The sequence below is a fragment of the Trachurus japonicus genome, chromosome 6 (assembly GCF_045865225.1).
Source record: "Trachurus japonicus isolate A0001 chromosome 6, Traja_1.0".
Classification (NCBI taxonomy): Eukaryota; Metazoa; Chordata; class Actinopteri; order Carangiformes; family Carangidae; genus Trachurus; species Trachurus japonicus.
The window spans coordinates 11,876,916-11,899,850 of NC_140912.1; the positions used below are offsets into that span (position 1 = coordinate 11,876,916).

The 22,935-nt window shown below is 40.7% G+C and overlaps 2 protein-coding genes across 9 annotated transcripts; one reads left to right on the forward strand and one right to left on the reverse strand.

The window, feature by feature from the left end:
- Positions 1-588: 588 nt before the first annotated feature.
- Positions 589-3,981, reverse strand: lmo2 (LIM domain only 2 (rhombotin-like 1)). The gene is made up of 3 exons (XM_085778749.1): positions 3,427-3,981; positions 2,282-2,497; positions 589-1,743 (listed from the first exon to the last, which is right to left on the reverse strand). The coding sequence occupies exons 1-3, from the start codon at positions 3,465-3,467 to the stop codon at positions 1,521-1,523; spliced, it is 480 nt and encodes a 159-aa protein (XP_085634875.1). The 5' UTR covers positions 3,468-3,981; the 3' UTR covers positions 589-1,520.
- A 7,251-nt stretch (positions 3,982-11,232) lies between these two features.
- On the forward strand, positions 11,233-22,575 carry caprin1b (cell cycle associated protein 1b). Of its 8 annotated transcripts, none has more exons than XM_085778750.1 (18): positions 11,233-11,372; positions 12,882-13,040; positions 13,206-13,268; positions 13,372-13,464; positions 13,557-13,795; positions 13,889-13,971; positions 15,618-15,851; positions 15,974-16,026; positions 16,110-16,193; positions 19,279-19,455; positions 19,531-19,639; positions 19,754-19,815; positions 19,900-19,992; positions 20,287-20,433; positions 20,974-21,127; positions 21,255-21,434; positions 21,824-21,930; positions 22,027-22,575. In XM_085778750.1, exons 2-18 carry the CDS (start codon positions 12,882-12,884, stop codon positions 22,111-22,113), a joined length of 2,124 nt encoding a protein of 707 aa, XP_085634876.1. In that variant the 5' UTR covers positions 11,233-11,372; the 3' UTR covers positions 22,114-22,575. The 8 variants fall into 8 exon arrangements, with proteins under 8 accessions (XP_085634876.1, XP_085634877.1, XP_085634878.1 ...); XM_085778751.1 differs by having other exon boundaries at positions 21,258-21,434; XM_085778752.1 differs by having other exon boundaries at positions 13,372-13,458.
- The last annotated feature ends 360 nt before the right edge of the window (positions 22,576-22,935 follow it).

A 22,935-nucleotide genomic window follows, 5' to 3' on the forward strand; every position in this document is an offset into this window, starting at 1 on the left:
ATGTTTGTTATGTGACCTGGCTGAAGACCTGATACCTGACTGAGCTCTTATCCAACCCAAATTTATAGATCTTCTAGTGACCTCTTGTGGCTATAACAGAACATGAGCCACATTTATCAAGCTGCTAAAAGCCTCAAATCCTTAAATTTACTCATAAGCTCAAGAGTAAAAGCTGTTCATCAAAACATTTTTGACAGCCCCTTAAACTGACAGTGTGCACATCCACTGTTCTTTAGACTAGCTGAAGCATTGTATAAAATTCAACCTTGCTTTAGCCCTGTTTTGAACATTTGAATTAATGTTTGACCCCATTTTTACTTTTGCCTCTAAACCTCAACTAAAGACTGCAGTGCTTTGTTGGAGGAATGTATTATGCATGCTGACATATTTGAACATAATTACTGTTTTCATCCAGTATGAACACACAGCATTGTTAAGTGTTTAGTATAGAATTAGGATAAAGCTTTCAGTACTACTAATTAACACATCCACCCTCCCAAATTATATTTCCAGATTTTCTTAACAGCCCTCGATGAAATTTCATTTCTTTGTTACTCTCAAGAAGAAACCCACACGAAAAATGATCAGTGTTTTTCTAAATTGTAATTCATTTAATAAACTGACAAGCCAATATCTAAAAAAGTCATACTTGCATGTCCAGAGAGTTGTTACAATTACAAAAAAAGACACTGACAACATCTCCAAAGTCAATAAAATTAGTATTGCATTGGTTCCCTCGATCTCAAGAGGGCGACACCAGTTCAACCTGGCAATACAGTACAATCATTCTGATCAGGACTTTTTAAAATGGACATTTTGTTCCATTTATTACGTGAAAATCTAGTAACACCTTATTTAACAGGTCTATCATTTCTTAGTGAAGTGTCACTGATTTTCTTTGCATGTTTCCTGGCGAAAACTCTGTAGTTTTGTACAATATAGAAAATAGAGATGAAGAAGGTTAGCTGAACATACAATTCAAAGCGAACAATTCAATAGAAGTAAGCTTCCTAATGCATTCATATTGGGTTTAAATGGAGTAGTTCCTTTAACAACGTTCATATTATATCAATAATTAAAATCAAATTCATTCATTCTAAGAAAATCATTGATCCATAAAATAGAATGTTACAGAAATTCTTATTAAATGTTTCTGGCAAGACCGAGGTGATATAACATGTTGACGACAAGAAACTTCACAAAGATTTTGTTTTTGTTCATTTGCTAAAACTCTTCAATTCCAGCATGTATAACAAACTATTATTGCATTTTTACATATTTTTTTTTTTTGCATTTAAGCTTTAGAAGACAAACTGGTATTGCTGGTGCAGTCTTCATTTGTCTCCAGCAGGGGGCAGTGGAGAAACGTAGCATCTCTTTTCTGTGTTATAATGATTCCGTATGAATGTCAGATGCATGATAAAGCCTGCGCAGGCCACAAAAAGTTCATTCATCAGTGGTTCATTCCCTTTAAAGCCAGTGGGAGAAGGCAAAGTATTGTGTTGCGTCACAAATTCTCCCTAGACCATGTTGTTGTTGAGTTTGGTCCACTCAAAGATGTCCTGCTCGCACACAATGTCCGAGTTGATGAGCAGGTAGCGGTCACCCACACAGAAGTGCTTCTGGCAGGCAGCACACTTGAAGCACTCCAGATGGTAAACTTTGTCCCGCACACGCATCGTCATCTCAAACGCTCGAATCCTCTTCTCACAGGAAGCGCAGAGACCATCCTGACCAAAGAGCCTGAGTGAATGAGCAGAGTTTTCCGAGTTACAGAGGGGAATATGAAAACATTCACTTAACCTTAATAACAAGAATCTGTGACTAGCTTTCCCAAGTTTCCAATATGGGAATGTGTGGGTCTGAAATTCAGTCAAATTGGGATCTTGTCCTGTCCCCAAATGGTTACTGTAATTTGCCTTGACTAAAACTAAATGTGTTCCCCAAATCAAATTAGCCTATAGCGTCACCATTACTCATCTGCCCCTACACTTTCATACCTACTCTAAACTCTGCCTATAGTTTTACAATAAACAGGAGTAAAAGATGCATTTGTTTGACTATTTTCATGTGCAGATGTAGCCTATGCACACGTGGTGCTCTGGTATGCTTTTTTTTTAACAGTAGAACACTGTTGTTTTGGTGTGACTCATAATCAACTAGGCTACAGTGCCCATGTTTGTCATTCTGAGGTCACTGTGTGCAACAATGTGGATCACTGATGTGTTTCAGTAGTAAACGAATGACACCTCACTGCACACTGAAACACCACCAGACCAACCTGAGGTAGTCTCTCCGGCATAATTTTCGCCCCAGCTTGTAGTAGAGGCGGCGGCCCACCTCCCCCAGCCGACAGCCGCACAGGTCGCAGCTCAGACAGTCTTCGTGCCAGTACTGCTCTATGGCCTTTAGGAAGAACCTGTCGCCGATGCTCTGCTGACAGCCACCACATGTCAGCAGAGACGGTGGCATCTGGAGGACCTCATCCACAGGCTCCCTAAAGAGAAAAGAATAACTGGTTCGAAAAATCAAGTATTTCAGGGCTGCAACAAATTATTTTTTGTCAATTCTTCAATTCATACAACCAGTCCAAAAGATCCAAAATATATCATAAAATGGTGGAAAATATGCAGTTGGTTTCCTAAAGCCCAGTGTGCTGTCACCATGTTGTTTAAAACTTAAACAGTTAATCTGTTGTTACATTTGCCAATTCATTTTCTGTAAACAAATCAACTGACTGACTTATTTTTTCAGTGCTGGGTTTATGTAAGTACCCTCTCATATAGAATTCATATGTTGAGATCGTAAATAAAAGCATGCAGCCTAATTTCTCAGATGGCTTCTCAAATTGCTTTATTTTATATTTCCTATTTCTTGTATTTGTCTACTTATGCTAATTATTTTTATATTTTATGGAGGACATGGTATTATTATATGTTATATATGAAACGTTCTTGGTTAATAATTTTCTTTGGTTAAGTTGTCCATCTAAAGTTACTTGCACAGTCGCGATTTAATCTCTGTCCAGTAGAGGGGGCCACCACTGCATATTGGTGGAGAATCCACAACGCAGTAAGGATTACTTGAATAAAAAAAGGTGTTTTATAGGCTACACATTATATGTAAATCCTACAACGTTATAGCCACAATAAACTCTAAAATAAGACTCACAAAGGACAGTTTACCTTCAGGTCGCCTCTCTTACTCTGTCTGACTTCATGCAAGCTTTGTGTTCTCCCTTTTACAACCTACTCTAGGACATGAAGTTGAATATCTTTTCCTACTTGCAGTAGATGACTCCTGACCTCAAGTTATAACAGGCGTTGATACCAATTGTATCACATCAATAATGTTGAGACCTTGTATGTTTCATTTTATCCCACAACAATGCGTTATTTCAATACACCTTAAGTAGGCTATACTTACTCATTGGCTTCCAGTGTCTTCCTCTCTATAGTGGATGCCATCTCTAAAATATGATATCCAGGCTGATCCAGTTTAAGGCTCGCACCCCGCAGCCAGTTCAGCGGCTACCTGTGAAGCTGCCTGCGGGCGGACTGAAGCCAAGGGGCGCCGCACCTGCTCCCTCAGCCCCTCCACACGCCGGTTCCACCCCGGTTTGGGCTTTTAGTGTGTGTTGTATTACCAGACAGTCGCGTTCAGCCGAAATGGCCGCAAGACAAGAAAAATTCGCTCTGAGCAGCTAAACGATGATGGAGGACACTGTCATCATTTCCTGAGGCAGTAACCCGAGGTGACACTTCATGCCTGTCAAGTGTATTTTATCCTCCTACGGAATCTCAGGACTGTCCGCGCGACAGGAAAATCAAACCATCGTCAGTCCGATCAGAAGGTCACTCGCGTGGATATGCGTGTCCGCGCGTCCTGGGGAAGTGAGCGGGCTGCAGACGCGCTCCTCCGCATGAAGCCGCGGTCACCGTTATTGTACAGCAGCATCGTGTTTAAATACGTCGAGCCCCCACAGTCTCTGCTTTCGTTTCCCTCTTCCTGCTCACGACTGTTTGACAATGGGGGGAAATGGGTCTTAAAGCGACAGCTTGACACTGCACAGTCTGCTCTGTCAGGCGTGCAGCTGGGTCGTGACTGAGAGTAATGAGTTCATTATAAGCTTTGCTTCACCAAAGCGCCGATAGGACAAAAGATAAAGAGCAACGAGATATAATTATAGGCTACAGGCCGTGCGTTGTTTTTCGACACCTTGCCTTATTACTAAACTAGGCTACTTCCCTCAAGAAAAAAGGGATGTGGTAAAAAATAATTTATAGTCTTTCTAATAAGACAAGACGCTCCATTGGTTGTAACTAATGACTCTAATAATCATACATTCATTTTCTTTCTTTCTTTCTTTCCTACTTAATTGTTCGTTGGGTTGAGTTGTGAAAACTCTTTGTGGTGTCAGTGGTGGAAAATAACTAAGAACAGTGCTCACAACTACTTAAGTTCAGTTTTGCGCTATAGGATTCTTATTTATTCTGCTTTTCTTATATATCATCATTTTTCTGATAAACAGAGGTAAATATGACATTATTTCACCACATCTGGTGTACAGTTGGGCTTTTTACTTTGACATTTCAAGGCCTAAGAAACATGATGAATTTATGATGCAGCCTCCTATGGATTAAAGGAGATGTGCGAATAGGATTTCATGGACATCACCAAGTTGCCACCTATAATAAAGTAACTTATTTCACAACAAACTATCAGGAAGTTAAAACAGACACATTGTAAGCAGCTCAAATACAGAATGTAGTTAATCACTAAAATAATTTTAGGTAAAGTAGACTACAGACATTACAGTTTTCAATATGATTGCTTTTAGATTTTCCTCCTGGTGTTGGACTGTTTTTTACTGAGCTCTTGGATCATCAGACACATCTATACCAGCTTGTAAACTGTTAGTAGAGAGAAGAGGACAAATGCTATGAAATATCCAAAAATGAGATCCTTTCAAGGCTGTATCTGTAAGAGAGGCATTAAATTACATTTCTTCATAGCTGGTGTCCTCACACACTGCCTTTCTATTTCAAACCGGAGCTGCTGTGGGCTCTCCTTCTTATCTGCTGCCAGCGCCTTGGGGCTGCCTGCTGGAGGGAGGGACACAGACAGCAGTTGGACTGGGCAGGGAGATAAAGCCCCACTGCTCCAGCAGCCAGTCAGCTCTAGGATCTCAGGCAAAGTCTAAATGTAGGCTGAACGCATCCTTGGGCGAGACAGTTGCTGGACTCACTGGACAGATACCAAGCTGAGAAGGCTCAGGAGCGAGGTGAGCGTGGCAGTGCTATGTTCCAGCTACAAAGAAAGCAGAGCACCTTCACAGGGATAAAACACCTCATATAAGTCCTTCAAATAGAAAATGTTTCTGCCTGTCTTGAACAACACAGAGTGTAAGGACTATGGATTTCTCAAATAGAAATGCCTCATTTGAACAATGATCATCCCCTTTAACACTGATTTGATTTATGATAAAAACAATCACCTCAAGGTCCACTCTTAGCTGTTCTGGGGCTTTCCATCAGTTCACTTCCTCAGGAGAATTTACCCAGTTTTCATGGAAATGTAAATATGTAAAATAAATAAATAAAAGAATTCTCAGCACCTTAAGGACTTATTGTCCTTGTCCTAAAGATTGCAGCTTAAGGTTTCACGTATAAGTAGCTGTTCAGGGAATGTAAAGCATATTGCACAATCTTCCCCAGTCTCAACCTTTAAACCAACGTGTAGAAGTATACGTGATCAGAAAAATGGCAATGCGACAAATTCCATCTGAGGAAGATTGTGTAATATGATCAAAACTTACTGAGTGGATCTCGTGGTAAGATTATTTTGTCAACCACTTAAGGGAAATTCGATATATTAGTTTATTAGGGTTTGAGAGTTTGCTGATTCCAAGGTCACAAATGAACTTTCAAATTTTTTTCAAGGTCAATAAAACATTTCATATGTATATCTGATCGCATTACATCACAGTGTTGTCTCCAGAACTGCCTTTAAGGTATCTAACTTATATTCTATATTATCACCATCTTCAAAATCATACTGACATTTTCCCTGGCTTTCACCATCCTATCACATTCCCTGTGTCTTATTTTTTGTTTCAAACCTCCAAAATGTCACATTGCACTGGTGTCAAGCTCAAGAACAAGTTTACAGACAAGAAGCAAGAGAAGAGAAAGTCAGTGCTGATATGATAACCAAGTCATCCACTACTTCCTGTAGATTTGACTGAGAAAGCCCAGAGGATGTGCAACTGCACACAGAAACGAAGCTTTCCTGGGGGGGGTTGGTGCACACTGCATTCACTTCCTACCCCTCCATACATGATAGTACCCCACTTATAGCTTCCCAGATTGACAGGTCGACTCCAGATGCTTCAAAATGATAGGAGAGACTAGGTTTACAGCTCACTATTAAAACACCAGCTCGTGCTGGCAGAAAACTCTTATCTGTGTATTTAGGCTTCCTAAATGTCACAAGAAAAGAAGGTGCACTGTAAGACTTGACCATAATGTGTCACCCCTCCCCTACAACATGAAGGCTCAACAGTGAAAGGGTGGTGGAAGTGTCATGCCTCGGTTTCTTTTTTCAAATAAGATTGTCGTGTATTTATGGGCTACACTGGCAGTCTTCAGCTTTTATTGCTGCCTTGGATAGGACTTGGAGAGCAAACAGTTAATGTAGACAACCTTTTGGGAAGTGGTGTCACTCATGTCCAGCTTCCTGTTTTGCCTGTTTGGTGCTGAGAGCATTATGGAGTTGAAAGCTGTGTGGAATTTGAGGGAAGCCGGAAAATGAGCATTACCATTCATCAAAAAGGAAAATCATATTACACAGCTAGTTCTCCTTCCTCTCATCATTCAGCAAACAATGTGAATATTAAAGGTTACTAGTTCCACAAAGTACAATGAGTCTGTTGTAGGATATACAACCAATAACCCATTTAAACAATGTCTTGTTAAATCATAGAGATTCCCCAGTAAATAGATCCCTTAATCATAAAGTGAAACTAAGATGGTCACCACACATCATGTAGTATAAACACAGACTTGCAGAGCTGCTTCCTGAAATTACTCTGGTCATAGTATTGACTCTTTGATAGGGCAAGCTCTTGGACAGCAGGCACAAACGTGAAAACCCACATCTGGTCCCAGTTGTTTAAAAGGTGTAATCTGGATAAAAATTATCTGGATTTTGAAATCCCTTTTTTTGCGATACAGGATCACGTAATCCGTCTTAATTATATCCCAGTTGTTCAAAGTAAAGTTGGATTGGATAAATGTGATCCAGATCCAAACTTTTCAAGATGACCAAATCCTGATAATGAGTGCTCTAAATGTGACTGTGCATCATCACACTGAAGGTTGATAGGTCTGTAAACAACTGGTAGAAAAGCAGCATGGGGTCACTCAAAGTGTGTTTATTTGAAATGGGGTGTATTGTTTTCTCTGCTGTTTTGTGTTTCTTCCATGTCTTTTAAACAGCCAGACCTTATAAGTCTGTGCAAATTCTCATTTGTCCAGGTCAAAGGCAATTGAGTCAGGTCAACTGGACTTAGCTTTTGTCTTGTAAAGACATTTCATCCCTTATCCAAGTGGCTTCATCAGTTCATGTAGACTAGACACGATGATGAAGCCACTTGGACACAAGTACATTAGTCAAATACTACATTGTGAATATTTTTCCATGTGTTTCAAATTTGAATTTCAAAATTCAAAATACAAATTTCAATTTTCATTTAATTGTCCAGTAATTGGGGAAAAGTTTATTTTTTGTGGAATAACCAAATTTCACTTTAGTTACTTTTTCACTAAAATTTTAAAATCAGGTGCAAAACATCAATGTATGTAGGCTATATACTGGATTCTACTTGGATTACGTGATCCAATCCGATCTTTAGTTTTGAACAACCCATTTTTAAGATTTGATCCAATCGATTATCCAAAATCCGGTTAGATTAACTTTTGAACAACTGGGCCGAACTCTCACAGGTCTACAGAGGTAGGAACGTTCCATTGTTCACTGTTACCATACGTCAAGGTGTAAAGGCCAGAGGTCAGATGAGAAACCACCCTGGAATTCTTTTCAAAAATGGCTGGTGTTCAGTGTTGTTTTTTGATTGAAACACAGCAGGCTGCGGAAATGAGTCACTTGTTGAAAGGGAGCTTCACTTACCCTCGGGATCCTCCCCTAATCAGTATTATCCCTCAAAGAAAACACTTTCAGTGGAACAGTGCAATCAAAAAGCTTTGCAGCCATGTTAACTGCTTCCTGTATTTGGCAAAACAAAAGAAGGTTTCACATTCTTTCAGGCTGATCGTCAGTTTGCGCCCCTTCAGACACTGATGCAAACTGTGGTCAAAGGTGAAAGAAACATGTATAAGCAGTTACAAAAACGTCTGAAAAAGTTGTATCCCCATATTGTCCACTTGTATTGAAAGTCAATTGTTCCATTAATTGGATAACTATAATATTTGTCTGTGTTCCCATGGTTAATTTATCATAAAAACTATTAAAAATGAGTGGTGAGTCTACATCATCTACTGCTGATAAGCTCAACTTGATCTTCAAACCCAGCTTTACTTCTCTGTTTTTACTTTTCTGTTGATCAAATTGCTGATCTTTACTGCCACCTGCTGATGGAAGTTACTTTTCAATCTAAAACTTGCTAAACGTATATCATTGCTGTCTGTCAAAGATTTAGAAACTCTGGTTCTTGCTTTCATTTTCTCTCCATTAGATTATTGTAATTCCCTTTATACTGGAATTAGTCAGTCAACTCTGTCACGCTTACAGCTGGTCCAGAATTCAGCAGCCAGACTTATTACTGGTACCAGGAGGGTTAGGCTTAGGGTGATCACATGTCTCCTGTAATTGGCCTCTCTTCACTGGCTACCTGTAAAGCAATTTTTAAGATACATTTATATGTTTCTAAAACATTGCATGGACTAGCAGAGTATCCCATAACACAGAACTCTTTATTCCACCTCCCGCCCCCTCAGATCCACCGACAAATCTCTGCTTTCCATCCCACATACAAAGGTAAAAATCAGAGGTGACAGAGCATTCTCAGTTGCTGGTCCAAAACTGTGGAATAATTTATTTATTTATTAATATTTTCAAAACCCAGCTTGTTTTTCACAGCATTGAACACTCCATCATACTGTGGTCTTTTATTTTACTTTACTTTTTAATGTTTATCTCTCTATCTCTCTATGTTTTTAAATATGCCATTTAAATAAAGCTGACTCAACACTCAACTACATTTGATAGCAGTATTAGCACAATGTCTGTACCCAGGCCCTTTTTCTTTTTTCTTTTTTGCATAATGCAAAACTTGGCCTAGAAGCACAACATATTATTGGATAAAAGCTCAACAATAAAACTCTTGTCTCTCAACTTTACATTTTTTATTTTTTTCTAGCATGAATAGTTAAAATCATCATCAGAATGCAACATAAATGCATTACATGCAAGTGGGTTTGTTGATGTTAAATCAACACATTATATGTTCTTAATGTGAACAGTGGATTTGGAGATGTAGTAGCCTATCAGTATCAGCTCCACTCCACGCAAAAATCTCCATGCTTGCTATAATTGTTATCAGCTCAGTGAGAAACTCTGACAATATAGTTTTTGTTGCCCCATCTGTGTTACCATTCAATATTGATTCCCAGGTGTCTGGTGATATTCTTGTTAAAAAGGAATTAATGTGTGGGTGAAGAGTCTCTGCCGCGATCTGTGGTATCACTTGTTGATCCATGGCAATGTTTGTGTTTTACAAACTCCTTGTTTTAGTTTTCACTAACTAATTTTGTCACTTGAACTTTTACATAGGTCTGATAAAAATAATTTGTCACTTGAATTTTGACGAAGGTCTGACGTGTTAACGCGAGCAGAACTCAACACTGGTCTGTATTTGGAATGTCACTGGTTAGCCTACATACCAGTGATGTCATTCACATGTCAAAACAACGCCACATGACGTCATATATGACTTAAAGCTTAAATAGACCTAGCTATCTTTGTTGATGACTAGCCTACATGAGCAACAATCAATGATTTATGTTTGGAGTAAAATCAGGTGTAACATTTATTGAAAATAGCCTAAATGAAGATAATCTGCTTCTCTAATATGGACTGTAGATTTGGTTTGATTTGATTGACTGCTGTCAGAGCGCAGACAACACACACAAATACAGAAAACTGTCATGTCAAATAACCAAACGGACCAGACGTTCAGGAAAGTTGAGAAAAAAGCTGAGTTTTACCAAGTCAAACATTGTTCTGAATGAGTGAAAAACAAACTTTTAAATATTATTTATTTGACAAGACAGTTCAATCTAAGTTAGCCTAGATCTTTCTGATCTGACATCTTCTCTGACAGGTGACAGTCACCTTCAGATGAATATCTCATTTTGAACTTGAATTTTAGACTGATTCAAAAGATGCCAAGGTCATGTAGCCTTTATGGGCACGATATACCGGTATTGTTGCACCCCCTAAATGTCATTTGAATTCTTACTATTTCTCTGCATTAGACAAAATTGCTTTTTCATTGTGTTTACACAAAAATATCTAGAAGCAATACATTTTATTTATCATTTCATTTCATTTACTTCAGCCTATTAAAATAGGCTAATGTTAAAAAATCTCACTGGAATAATTGTGAACAAGCAAAAGTACTGATGATGGAGCTAAACACTTTTTTTCATATCTATTAATTAACCTATTCCCTTGAATGTATGACAAAAACTTTTTTCTTTATTGTACTTTTTTCTGACACTTCAGTAGGATCCTCACCCCATACTAAAACACTTACCCAAGTACTGTGGTGACTAATGAGTTGTGTAGTGATAGTACTAGTACATGGTTGAGCTTCCAGATGCAGACAGCTGCTGCAGCTGCAGAGACACTGTATATGGCTGGAGAAAGGATAACCTAATCAAAGCTAATGATTGTGCAGATTTTCTGCCAAGAGGCTGTTGAGCACTTTGCCTAACCACAAATAGCAACTTCATAATATCAAATTGCGACAAGATCAACCAAGTTTTTTCTATAGTTGAATTAGAATACCTGTATTTTTACGGGAATGTTGTAATTAGTGACTCGATGATTTACTACGGTTTGTTTTTTTTAGTTGAAGTAGTCAGGCATATCTGTGACAGCTAAAAACGGACCTCCGCCTTTATAAAGAGTTTCTCCGTCTTTCGAACCGTCTCAGTTGTCGGTGAGGCCGGCGGGGCGGATCCCACACTAGAGTGAAAGAGAAAATAAAGCAACACAACGATAATAACAATTTGGCCGTTTCGTACATTTCGCTAGCAAGCTCCCCTGTGGATATATAAGACGTCAAGGTGGGTGAACCAGGAGTCGCGCCGCCCCGGCAGTGAGGCTCCCGACCGGCTGCTAGCTAAGCACGCCTCGTTGCCTGGAGCTAGCTATGCGTGAGGATGCTAGTCAGTGGTGTGTGCTAACAGACAGGGCCGTTTACCAAACACCGGGATTTGACCGCACTGCTGGGGTAACACTGGGCCACAGAGCCGCCAACTCAAGACCCAGCTTCGTTACCCGTGTTAAACGGGGAATGTGTTGATATGACGATAATACAGGGCTAAAATGTGTTCCCTCTAACTATTACTCAGTGTGGACCAAAGTTAGCCAGCTGCTATGGTGAAAAACCTGCATTTTTATTAGGAAGCTGCACCTCATGTCGGTAAATCGTTTCCATTTGGATAACAACTGTAATACATTTGTTGTATCTGAACTGTTGATAGAGCTGTTGATATTCCATACTTTGTATGTTTCACTTTTGAGTACATGTTGTTGAGTGTCCATGACATCTCAGTGACACCTAACTGTATCTTTTGCTCTATGATGTGACTACAACTAACGGATCGTTTACGTAAACTGATTTGTCCGTCAAGTTAATCATTGTCATAATCTGTAGATCTGCAAAACATAAGGAAAGTTTCCATCTCAATAACCAACAGTACAGGATGATGTCATTAAAAAAGCTTTGCTTTGCTCGATCAACACACCGATATCCTCATATCTGATTCATTAACTATAACTTCAAAACAATTTAATTCTGAGGACCAATATTATTTGCAATTGCTTACTCATCTATATAGCTGTTAATTACACTATAGATCGAATATCTACTGTACTATGCACTCTGAAATGTCATGCAATGCAATAGTTTTGAATATCTGACCTAGAGTAAATGAGCAGCAAATTTGTCCCAGCTATTCCAATAATTTGAGGATTTGATTGAACATAATACCTAAAATGTAGTCAAATCTCCGCTTTATATGGGTCTTGTTCTAAATGGTAAAATTATGTATAGAACATTGGAGGTGTTTGTGAGATAAACAAGGGATTTGAATACATCAATTTGCAGTCAGGGATCTGGGGTGGACATGTTTTGCTTTTTTTAAGGAGGCACCATCACAGCCTTTTCTCTCCTGATAACAGATAGACAATAACCTCAACTTGAATATCTGGTGATACTGATTACGATACCAGTTCTGTGTCTTACTCAGACTTAAATCAGTCTACTGTTCTATGTAAAATTCATCTGAATCATTTTAATATAAGGTTACATGAGGGCAGAGATTGCTATTGCACTAAAAGCTGAGTCAGGGGCCTGCTGTGGCTGAATTCATTTACAGTAATGCTATGTATTATGGCATTGACAAACTATCTGCTCACATACCTATCTGATGATTTCATCTTGACTATTTTCTGAGTATCAATAGACCTTAATGATCTATTTATGTAGAGAAAACAATTGTCAGAGAATAAAGAGGTAAAGTCTTATTTTATTGCTATTGAAAGTTAACCTTTCATACTTTAATTTCTAGATGCCCTCAGCGATGAATGCAAACAGGACAGTGCAGTCTGCCAGCCCAGATGTGGGATCCGCTCCAGGGTCAATGGGCAATTTCGGTGGACAGTCCGAAGTATTGAAGCAAGTGCTGGCTGTCATCGACAAGAAGGTCCGCAACATGGAGAAGAAAAAGGTGAAGACTTTTGACAGCCATTTATTCAATCAAGATCCTTGAATAAACAACTTGTACAAAGAACAACATGTAACTACATCTCTCACCAAGAGGCAACACAATATTCCCCACTTAATATGCTATATTTCTAAACCGCTCGCTGCATTTTTGGATGGTTTTCCACAGGGCAAATTGGATGATTATCAAGTCAGGAAGAATAAAGGGGAGCGACTGAATCAGGACCAGCTGGTGGGTACATCTTCATCTTTCTGTAAATGATCCTGTTATTTCTGCAAACAAAACCCCAACCCTACCAGTGTCTGAAATGGCTGTTTACCCTTTGTTTTTTTAGGATGCTCTTACCAAATTCCAGGAGATTGCGAATAACTTGGAATTTGCTCGAGAGTTGCAGAAGACGTTTATTGCACTGGGACAAGATGTAAGGGTGACTGAATTTCTCGTATTCTTCCTTCAGCGTGGTGCCTGTCCTGACGGGTAGAAAGTCAGCTTTATGTGACTCATGTATATTTCCATTAGATCCAGAAAGTGGTTAAGAAGTCGGCGCGGCGGGAGCAGCTGCAGCGGGATGAGGCAGAGCAGAGGAGGCTGAAGACGATCCTGGAGCTGCAGTTTCTCCTAGACCGGCTGGGAGATGACACGGTGCGGCAGGACCTGAAGCAGGGTGTCGGTGGCTCGCCGCTGCTGACAGATGCAGACCTCGCAGCTTTTGATGAGTTCTACAAATTAGTGGGGCCAGATCGTGACCAAAGTGTCAGGTTGGTCCATGGCATTAATCTTTGGATCAACTTGAGATGCCGAAGTCTTCCTTTTTGTGCGATGATTCACGCAGCTTATCTCTGCATTCACAGATTGGTCGACCAGTATGAAGAAGCATCTGTGCACCTCTGGGACTTGCTGGAAGGGAAGGACAAGGCTGTGGTTGGAACGACATGTAAGCAACAGAGCTTGGTGGCATTCTTGTTTTGACGTATTATTTTCAGTGCAAGCTTAACAACATAAATCAATGAATTGATAAGTCACTTAATGGAAAATGAAATTATGATTAAGAGTTTATCAAGTAGGTCAGTTTCTAAGAGAGGGGTCCCAAAATGTTACTGGTCATCAATTTGTCTTCGCTGTTAACTGTTGGATGGACAAAATAATCTGAATATAGCATTTTTATGGGCATGTTTTGCAATTAAATTAAGTTTTTAGACTGTAAACTAACCAAATGATGAAGAAAAGACTCTTTAATTGGAAGAGATTAATTAGAATTGGAAAATACTTGTTAATCACAACCATTCTGCACTTTATAGCAAAACTACATTTAAGTGAAAGGAGAGTAATTATTCAAACCAAAGTGGCTTCATTTAGATGCCCAGCTGGTGGTGAAAACTGTTGGCAGGACATTTTATCAGATGGTTGATGACACAGCAGTCATTAGAAAGCTTTTTATCAGAAACCGACCACAAGCAACTTGAAACATACTTTAGAGTAATTCCAATGCAACGTACATGGAGATGGCAGAAACTCTCTCAACAATGCTTTCTTGTTATAAGGTACCGTAGGGTGTAAACCAGTCTTAATATGTTAATGTAGCATGTGCATTGTGTTTTGTTAATGCAGCATGTGCCCACGGCTGTGATGTGAATAATCAGGGCTTGGGTATATTGGCGTACTGCATTCTCAGCGGTCTGGCCTTGGGACTCGCACTGCTGCATTCTGCTCGGGGCTGAGCGCTCTGGGCTTATCCTGACTCAGCAGCGGGGCAGGGTGCCAGTGGCCCAGTCGCCTGTGGTTCCACTGGTCAGATCTCTGGAGCCACATTAGGATACTGGTGACCCAGTTCACTGTAGTGACACCAGGAACCCTTTCACCTCACGGAGGATCCCTCACTTGGTGACTCAGGGTGATATTTATTCAGGCAGCAGCAGACTTGTTGGCCTGAGGCACGAGGCAGCGAAGGAAATAACTGTGACGACTTGCTCTGCCTGAAGAGCCAAAAGTGTTTGCTAGTTAATTATAAGTCATTAATGTTACAGTAGGATATTTCTAATATTATCTGTCACCACTTTAAAAAACCTTTAGCCACAACCAGGCTGAATGTTTACATTACTACAGCTTACAGTACAAGGGTTGGAAGTACAAAGTGATTAAGCTAAAGGCCTGTATGTTTAATGTTATAGAGAAATGTGATGATTTAAAACCTATGTTGACAAGGACTTAAACTTCTAGCTCTATGTGTGGCTGTGATTGCTCCAATCAGTGGAGTATGGCTAGTGTTGAAAAGGATCATGTGACTTTATCCTGCTCTCATCCAGACTTATTTGTTTTCTTGTCAATGTTTTCACTCTGTTTTTGAATGTTGCTAAATATTTATATATATTTTTTGAAGAGAATATCTCCACTTGTGAAACTACAAATCTGTTTTGCAAGTAGAATTATGAAATCAGTCCAAGAGCTGATGACATTACCCCACCATAACTGGTCCCCACCCTGATTTTCACCAAAAACAAAATATTACTTTCATCACGGCCACTGGCTGCTTCCGTGGATTAACTTTCCAGTAAAATGCTTCCACTGTTTTCCCTCTGCTAGACAAGGCACTGAAAGAGACTTTGGACCAGGTTCTGCTGAGCGGGTACTTTGACCGGGTCCCATCTCACCAAAACGGAGTGTGTGAGGAAGAAGAGGAGGAAGAGCCAGCAGAGGCGGCGGCGGTGGCAGCAGCTGCAGCAGCAGCAGCAGCAGCGGCGGCAGTGGCAGCAACAACGGCAGCATCAGCAGCAGTAGCTGAATCGTCAGAAGCGGAGGAGCAGACTGTTGATCCAGGTCCTGACCATTCTCCCAAGTCATTCTGTGGCACGCTTTGCTATTTTTAAAATGCTAATGTAATCAAGCACTAAAGATATCAGCATTGCATTCCCTAACTTGTTTTTAATTTGTCTTTACAGAAACCGAAATAGTCGACGAGTTTGCAGAGCCCATTGCGGTGGAAACAACAGAGGTGAGATGAGCATTGCTCTTGGGTGGATTTTGTAAGCATGCATTTTTACAGCATTGTTCTGACGTTTGTTGTTTCTCCTACAGTTTGTAAATAGACAGTTCATTCCAGACGGCACATACAGTGGCAGTGAGAAGGAGCAAGGGGATGAGTGGACCACAGAAACAGAGGTATGCTGCAGAGATATTGTCTTTCTTTGACGGAAGTTAACTTAGTACTTATTCATGTTGCTGATGTATGTATGTTATTTTTGTTTTTAAAGAACGGTCTCACTTTGAATGACATCAAATTAAAGAGGAAATTTCTGTTTAAATACGTAGCTTTCTATGACTCAAATCTTTTTTTCTATTTTTTTGTGGAAATACATCCGGACTTTAGAAGCATATTTTTAATGTGATGAATTAATTCAGTTTATAACACAGGAAATTATACAGAAATTGATGTGATGTCAAAACTTGGCCTGACTTGTAGGACTTGGTCATGAGATCAATTTGTAACTTAATGAGATAAGGAGGATGGACTTCATGCAGCCTTAGAAAGCAGATTTTGTAAATGACTCCAGCAGGGCTCCAAATTCAATTTTTTAACTTCTTAAACTGCTAACATGAAATCCTGTTATTGAATCATGAGGAAGTTGCAGAGTGACAGGCACAGCGCCATGGTTACCATAGTAATTCATTCACACACCTGTGCGTGCATGCAACCGGAAGGAAGCAGCAGAATAGGAATTAATGACAAGAACAGATCTATTGATAAATCTCACTTGGGCCTGATGCTGATGCTCTGAAGAACTCGCTGTTTCTGTCTTGTCTGTCCCGGTGCTGTCAGCATCTCATCACACAGGGACCTTCAACTCACCATGGTGCAAAATTATTTTATGGAGTGTCAGATGATGCTATTCACAGTGTTTGAGACTGTGTACGCGGCTCATACTCATCACTAGGATTATCGGAGATTTCAAAAAATGCTGGTGTAACTGTAATCAGATATTATGATACCGAAGGAGACATAGATTGGCAAAGTGGGCACAGGCCCAGTGAAACCTCAGGCTTTGTTATTTGCCTTTAATTTGACCATTTTGAACTCAGACTGTCTGTCAGACCTTTTGGCAGTTTTTGTGATTATTTGCAGGAGTAAAACATTCAATTGTGGTGTTTTGTGGTATGAGGGCAAAGTGGTCTGCTCATCACTTGTTACCAATGACCGGCACTGGGTGAGCTCACTTTGTTTGCAGCTGCATTATGATGAAAGTGCAGGTATCAGACTGACTAAGCCACTGAAAGGGAAAAACAACTTCATGCAGCTACATTGCAGTTCAGATGGGGAACCAAACTGTCAACTGAATAATGGTCATGCATACACATAATGTTGTTTTTATTATTGTTTTAACAGTCACATTCACAAAAAAACATGTGCAACCATCCTGGGGCCATGTACAGGATATTTAAAGCCAAATTTGTCACATCTTCATGCCTCATTCATTGCAATCTAATAATCTGATCACAATCAATCCCTTTGAATGATGACTGTAATGTAAGCAGCCACATGCTCACAAAGCTGATAAGACCAGTGTGTGTGTGTGTGTGAAGTGCGCTGACTTCCTTGTTTTAATGTGCACGCAGTGACATAGCCAACAGTAGATGCAATCAGGAACATCTGTTGGCAGCACTGATACAATGCATGATCGATACCAAGGTTATCTCTTTATCACTGAATTTGGACGCTGTGTGGATGCTCAGACTGGAGCCTTTTTATTGTTATGTTATTCTGCTGTGCATTGACAGAGAAGATTTATTGACTGAAATGGAAATGAAATATAAAAAGCTCCTCAGGGAATAGTGTGTCATGCATTTTATTAGAGACACCATACTATTCTTGGGCAGTGTCTCCCTCTAAAAACAGCCCCAGTTCTCTATGATATAGATTCCACAAGAAGTTGAAAAGATGTCTTTACATAAGATCATTAGCACCAACAACGGAGATAAGATTCTGAGTTAAGTCAGAAATCATTTCTGAGAGAGACAAAAGTCAGAATTTCTGAGTTTTTATCTCAGAATTTTTTAATTTTAACTCGGGGCCAACAACAGAGATTTTTTTTTGAGATTCTAATGCTCTTTCGTATGTCTTTGAGATACCAGCCCATGTTGACATAATTGTATCACACATGTTTCTGCAGATGTCAGATACACATTCATACTGCCACATCCCAAAGGTATTCCTGTGGATTCAGATCTGGCAAGGCCACTGGAGTTCACTGAAGTAATTGTCACTGAAACCAGTTTGAAACGATTTTTGCATTGTGGCACGGTGCATTACCATTCTGGAAGTAGCCATTAGAGGATGGTAAATTGTGGTCTCAGAGAGAGGCACACAGTCAGCAACAATACTCAGACAGGCTGTAAGGAAAAAAAGTGATTCGGTGGTATAAAGGGGCCAAAAGTGTGCCAAGAATTTCCCCCCCACGCCATTACACCATCACCAGCCCGTACTGTTGACATAAGGCAAGTTGGGTCCATGGATTCATGGTGTTGACGCCAAAATCTGACCCTACCATCTGTGTGACTCAGCAGAAATCCAGTTTTCAGTCTTCATGTGTGCTGTGTTTGTGAGCCTGTTTCCACTGCAGCCTCAGATGTCTGTACTTGGCTGTCAGGAATCAAACCTGACATGGTTTTCTGCTGTTGTGGCTCATTTCACTGCTAGGTAGACTTTGTTGTGCATTGTGAGGTGCTTTCTGCTATCTGAGCTCATGTAGCCTTTCTGTTAAAATCCCACGAGAGTTTGGCTCCACCATTCACGACACAGTCAAAGTCACAGAGCCCTTAAGTTTTGGCAATATGTTCAGTGTCGGCTGATTGGATAATTGCACGAATAAGCAGGTGTACGACGGTGTCCAATGAGTGTAGAGCATGTAGAGGAAGAGCCATTTCTCAAATGTATGTGTGCTGTCAGGCAGGTTGAAAGGATGGTATGATCTAGTCTGAGATAATGTTGCCTCTTGTCAGACTGCGCATCTTGTTACATATTTGTGAGTACAGTTTCACACTGACTAGCGGGTACACACCCAATTATATCATCAAAACAAATGAAAATGTTCACATTGTTTGTTTGTTTGTTTAGTCACCAGCAGCTGTGTTTCAGCGATCGAACTGATTCTGAATACAAACCCAAAGCTGTAACGGAGCCAGTTTTCATTTGTTCTCCCTGTTTCTCTGTGTCCATTATCCACCTGTTGTGTCTGCTTTGCCCTCTCAGGCAGTCAGTGCCATGCAGCAGCAGCAGCAGCCTGTGCAGCCTGCGGCTCCCCCTGTTGCCCTGGAGACTCACCCCATGAACTTAGCGTCTCCTGTGCCACCCACTGACCCCATGGTCAGGAAGCAGGTGGTGCAGGACTTAATGGCCCAGATGCAGGGAACGTACAACTTCATGCAGGTGAGGAGCACGCGCCAAGAGCAACTGTTGACTTAGTGGTTTTGCAACGATACTGATTGACCTCCGTGTTCTCAGGACTCCATGCTGGAGTTTGACGGACAGCCCATTGACCCCGCCATCGTATCAGCGCAGCCCATGAAACCCGCTCAGAACATGGACTTACCACAGATGGTGTGTCCTCCCGGTGGGTTTTACATCGAGGAAAACGGTTATGATGTCATGGCATGCGCAAATACTACAACTGAAAACCTGCATGAGAATGTGTGTTGACTAAAGTGCAATCCTCAAATCTTCTTAGTTCACCCAGAGTCCCGGCTATCGCAACCCAACACTGTTCCTGTCCAACCTGAGCCCACACAAGTAAGTAACCAAGCATGAGAAGCCGACATTGGTGGTGGTGCACACCAGAGAGCACATTTGATTTGCTGTCCTCTTGACCTGCAGGTCCCCATCGTCTCCCCAACACCGCCCCCCATGTATCAGACCTCACACACACCAGATCCCCGACCCCCAACAGAATCTGTCGACCCAATCCAGGTAAACTTTGCTCTGCTTTTCTTTTTTTTTTATTATTAATTCTCTCAGTTTTATTGCAGAGATTTACCCATCACCATGTTGCCTGGAATTTAGTGGTGTCTGAAGAATCTAAAATGATCACACTGGTGAAAGTTGAGGAAATGGGGGAGTGCATATATGCTTCTGTGGTGCATATGTTTTGAAACATTGTTGGGAACAGTGTTTTAATGATAACTCCAGTTTAACAGCCTTCAAATCGCCATCAATCCAGTGTCTTTCAATTCAGCTCTGTATTGCGTCTCCCCTCTTCAACAGACCTCAATGTCCTTGTCGTCGGAGCAGCCTCCCCCATCTACAGCTCTCCCCCCTGCCTCTCAGACGCAGGTTTTCCAGCCTGTTTCCAAAGCTCCTCACAGCAGTGGCATCAATGTCAACGCAGCACCATTCCAATCAATGCAGACAGTAAGACTGTGACGACACTATTTAAATCAGTTTCTCATATTCCCAAACAGGAACTGTTTTAAAACCATTTGAGGGGCCGCGGCTCAGGTGGTAGAGCAGGTTGGCTGCTCATCCCTGTGTTAGCAGTTTGATCCCCAGCTCCACTCGCCCCAGACTGTGTCAGGGAGGGCAGCCAGCAGAAAACCTTTGCTGAATTGAATATGCAGATGTTGATCTGTCAAAGGAGCATCTCAAAGAAACAACCAGTATTAAAACCACTTAATGATCAAGTCTACTCAAAGACTATAGTATCTGCCCTGTCATAAATCTAAAACAATGGTTTTGCCAGCACTGTGTGCTGAGAAAGAAATGCAGTAATAACTTCCTTTAAGAATTGCTTGTGGAGTCCCTAAGTGCCTTCTCATCATATTGCAGTTGTATGGCTTTGTAGTCATGCAGCTATGTCCAGGAAACAGTGAGTAATGGACTTTACTCCTAATGAGCCCGTGACCTTTCCTCTGGTTTTGGCTTCACCACAATGTGGCCCTTGTTTACCCTCAGGTGTTCAACCTCAATGCCCCAGTACCGCCAGCTAATGAGACAGAGGCTTTGAACCAGGCCAACCAATACCAGAACAGCTACAACCAGGCCTTCAACAGCCAGTCGCAGCATCCTGTGGAGCAGACGGACATGCAGCCAGAACAGCTGCAGTCTGGTGGGCACATTTCCTTCTATTGACCTGGCCAATCGATTGTGCTGCACTTGTTTTCCTGACATTGCACATTTATTCAAATGGCGTACCTTTTCCGGTGACTGGAGATTGACTTGCATCTGTTTTTCAGTAGTTGGTGCCTTCCATTCCCAAGACCAGTCAGGAGGCCATCCACAGCCTTCCCAGCAGGGGCCGGGCTTCAGCAGGCAGGCTCAGTCCTTCTACAATAGCAGAGGTATGTCCCGTGGTGGGCCCCGCAACGCCAGGGGCATGATCAACGGCTACAGAGGCTCATCAAACGGCTTCAGAGGTAAGCGCATGATTTACAGCCAAAAGTGAATTGTCAGTTTAGCCCTTATCAGACGAGGTGTATATATAACATTACTGATTCATCCATCTATCAGTCCTGCTGTTTTATTAGCACAGTAGTGCATTATACTCTATTTAATTTGGTGTTGCTGCAGCTGTCTTGTTTTATCTGACATTCAATTTAGACTTGTGCCACATTTCAAGTTCAATTTGACCTGTCATGACATGACTTGGGTCAAAATTTACTTGAGTGCTTGTTGACATGAGAAATTGCTGTCACATTTACACGCGCTAATCGGTTTCTTCTCTGGAAGGGGCTCAAATGTCTGAGTTTATTTAATTGTGAACCTCAGTGGGAGTTTTGTAAAGTTGAACTCTTGTTATTTCCAGGTGGCTATGATGGTTATCGTCCTCCATTCACCAACACTCCAAACTCCGGTTATGGACAGACTCAGTTCAGCACACCTCGGGATTATTCAAATGGGAACTATCAGAGGGTATGAAAAAAGCATTCAGACTTCACACTGGTTTTGTTTCTTCGATCTTTGCTGGACTAATTTCTAAAATCTTTTTTTTTTTTCCTTTTGCTATAGGACGGTTACCAACAAAACTACAAACGTGGAGCTGGTCAGGGACCCAGAGGAGTGTCGAGAGGCAGCACTCAGGCAATGCGATCCTGAAAAGGCCTTTCATAATGACTGTGACTGATAAACTTGCACCACACTGAAATTTCAAAATTCAAGAATGCATTTGCCCCAGCTCACTCATGTTCTTTTTCTTTGTTCTTCATCAGTGGTATTTTTCCTGTCTCTTCAATCAAAGTAATGCCTGCTTTGATATTTGGATCTATTAAATCATTTAAAAGTCTGAAACACAAGGTACGCTGTAAATCCAATCATTGATTTACACAAGCCTTGTGTTACAATATTCCTGTAAACTTGAAAGATTTCATAAGTTATTTTTTGTATAAAAAAAATGCACCTGCCACTGCTGGTCCAATCCTTGGGAGTTTATTCCCTTTCTCAGTTCTTTTCTGTCATTTTGGTTCTAAAAAAAAAAAGCGTTTTATGTTCAATGAGCTCCCGTTTCCTTGTTTGTAAATTGATGTTGCTTCAAGAGTTTCAATAAAGTTGTGTTGCATACCCATGGTTCAGCGTGGAGTTTCTGCTGTATAGTTAAGTATGATTCACTCATTAAGGAAACTGTGGCTGTTTACCGTCTCACCCTACTATGGCAATAATCTTGTTAACCAATGAACACAATGTTTTTCTTAATTAATTATTGAAGAAAACGGTGGTCAGGTGTATTGATAGTGAAGATAATTGTTGATTACAACCACTCAGGTTTTTGGAATAAATGACACAAAGAATGGTAGCAGAAATAAATGCATTGGCTCAATCTGGAAAGATCTGACCTAGTTTACCTCTATAAAACCAGGCAACAAGACGCGGAGGGCTTACATAAACTGAGAACTTCTGTGGTGCAAATTTAAAACAAATGTG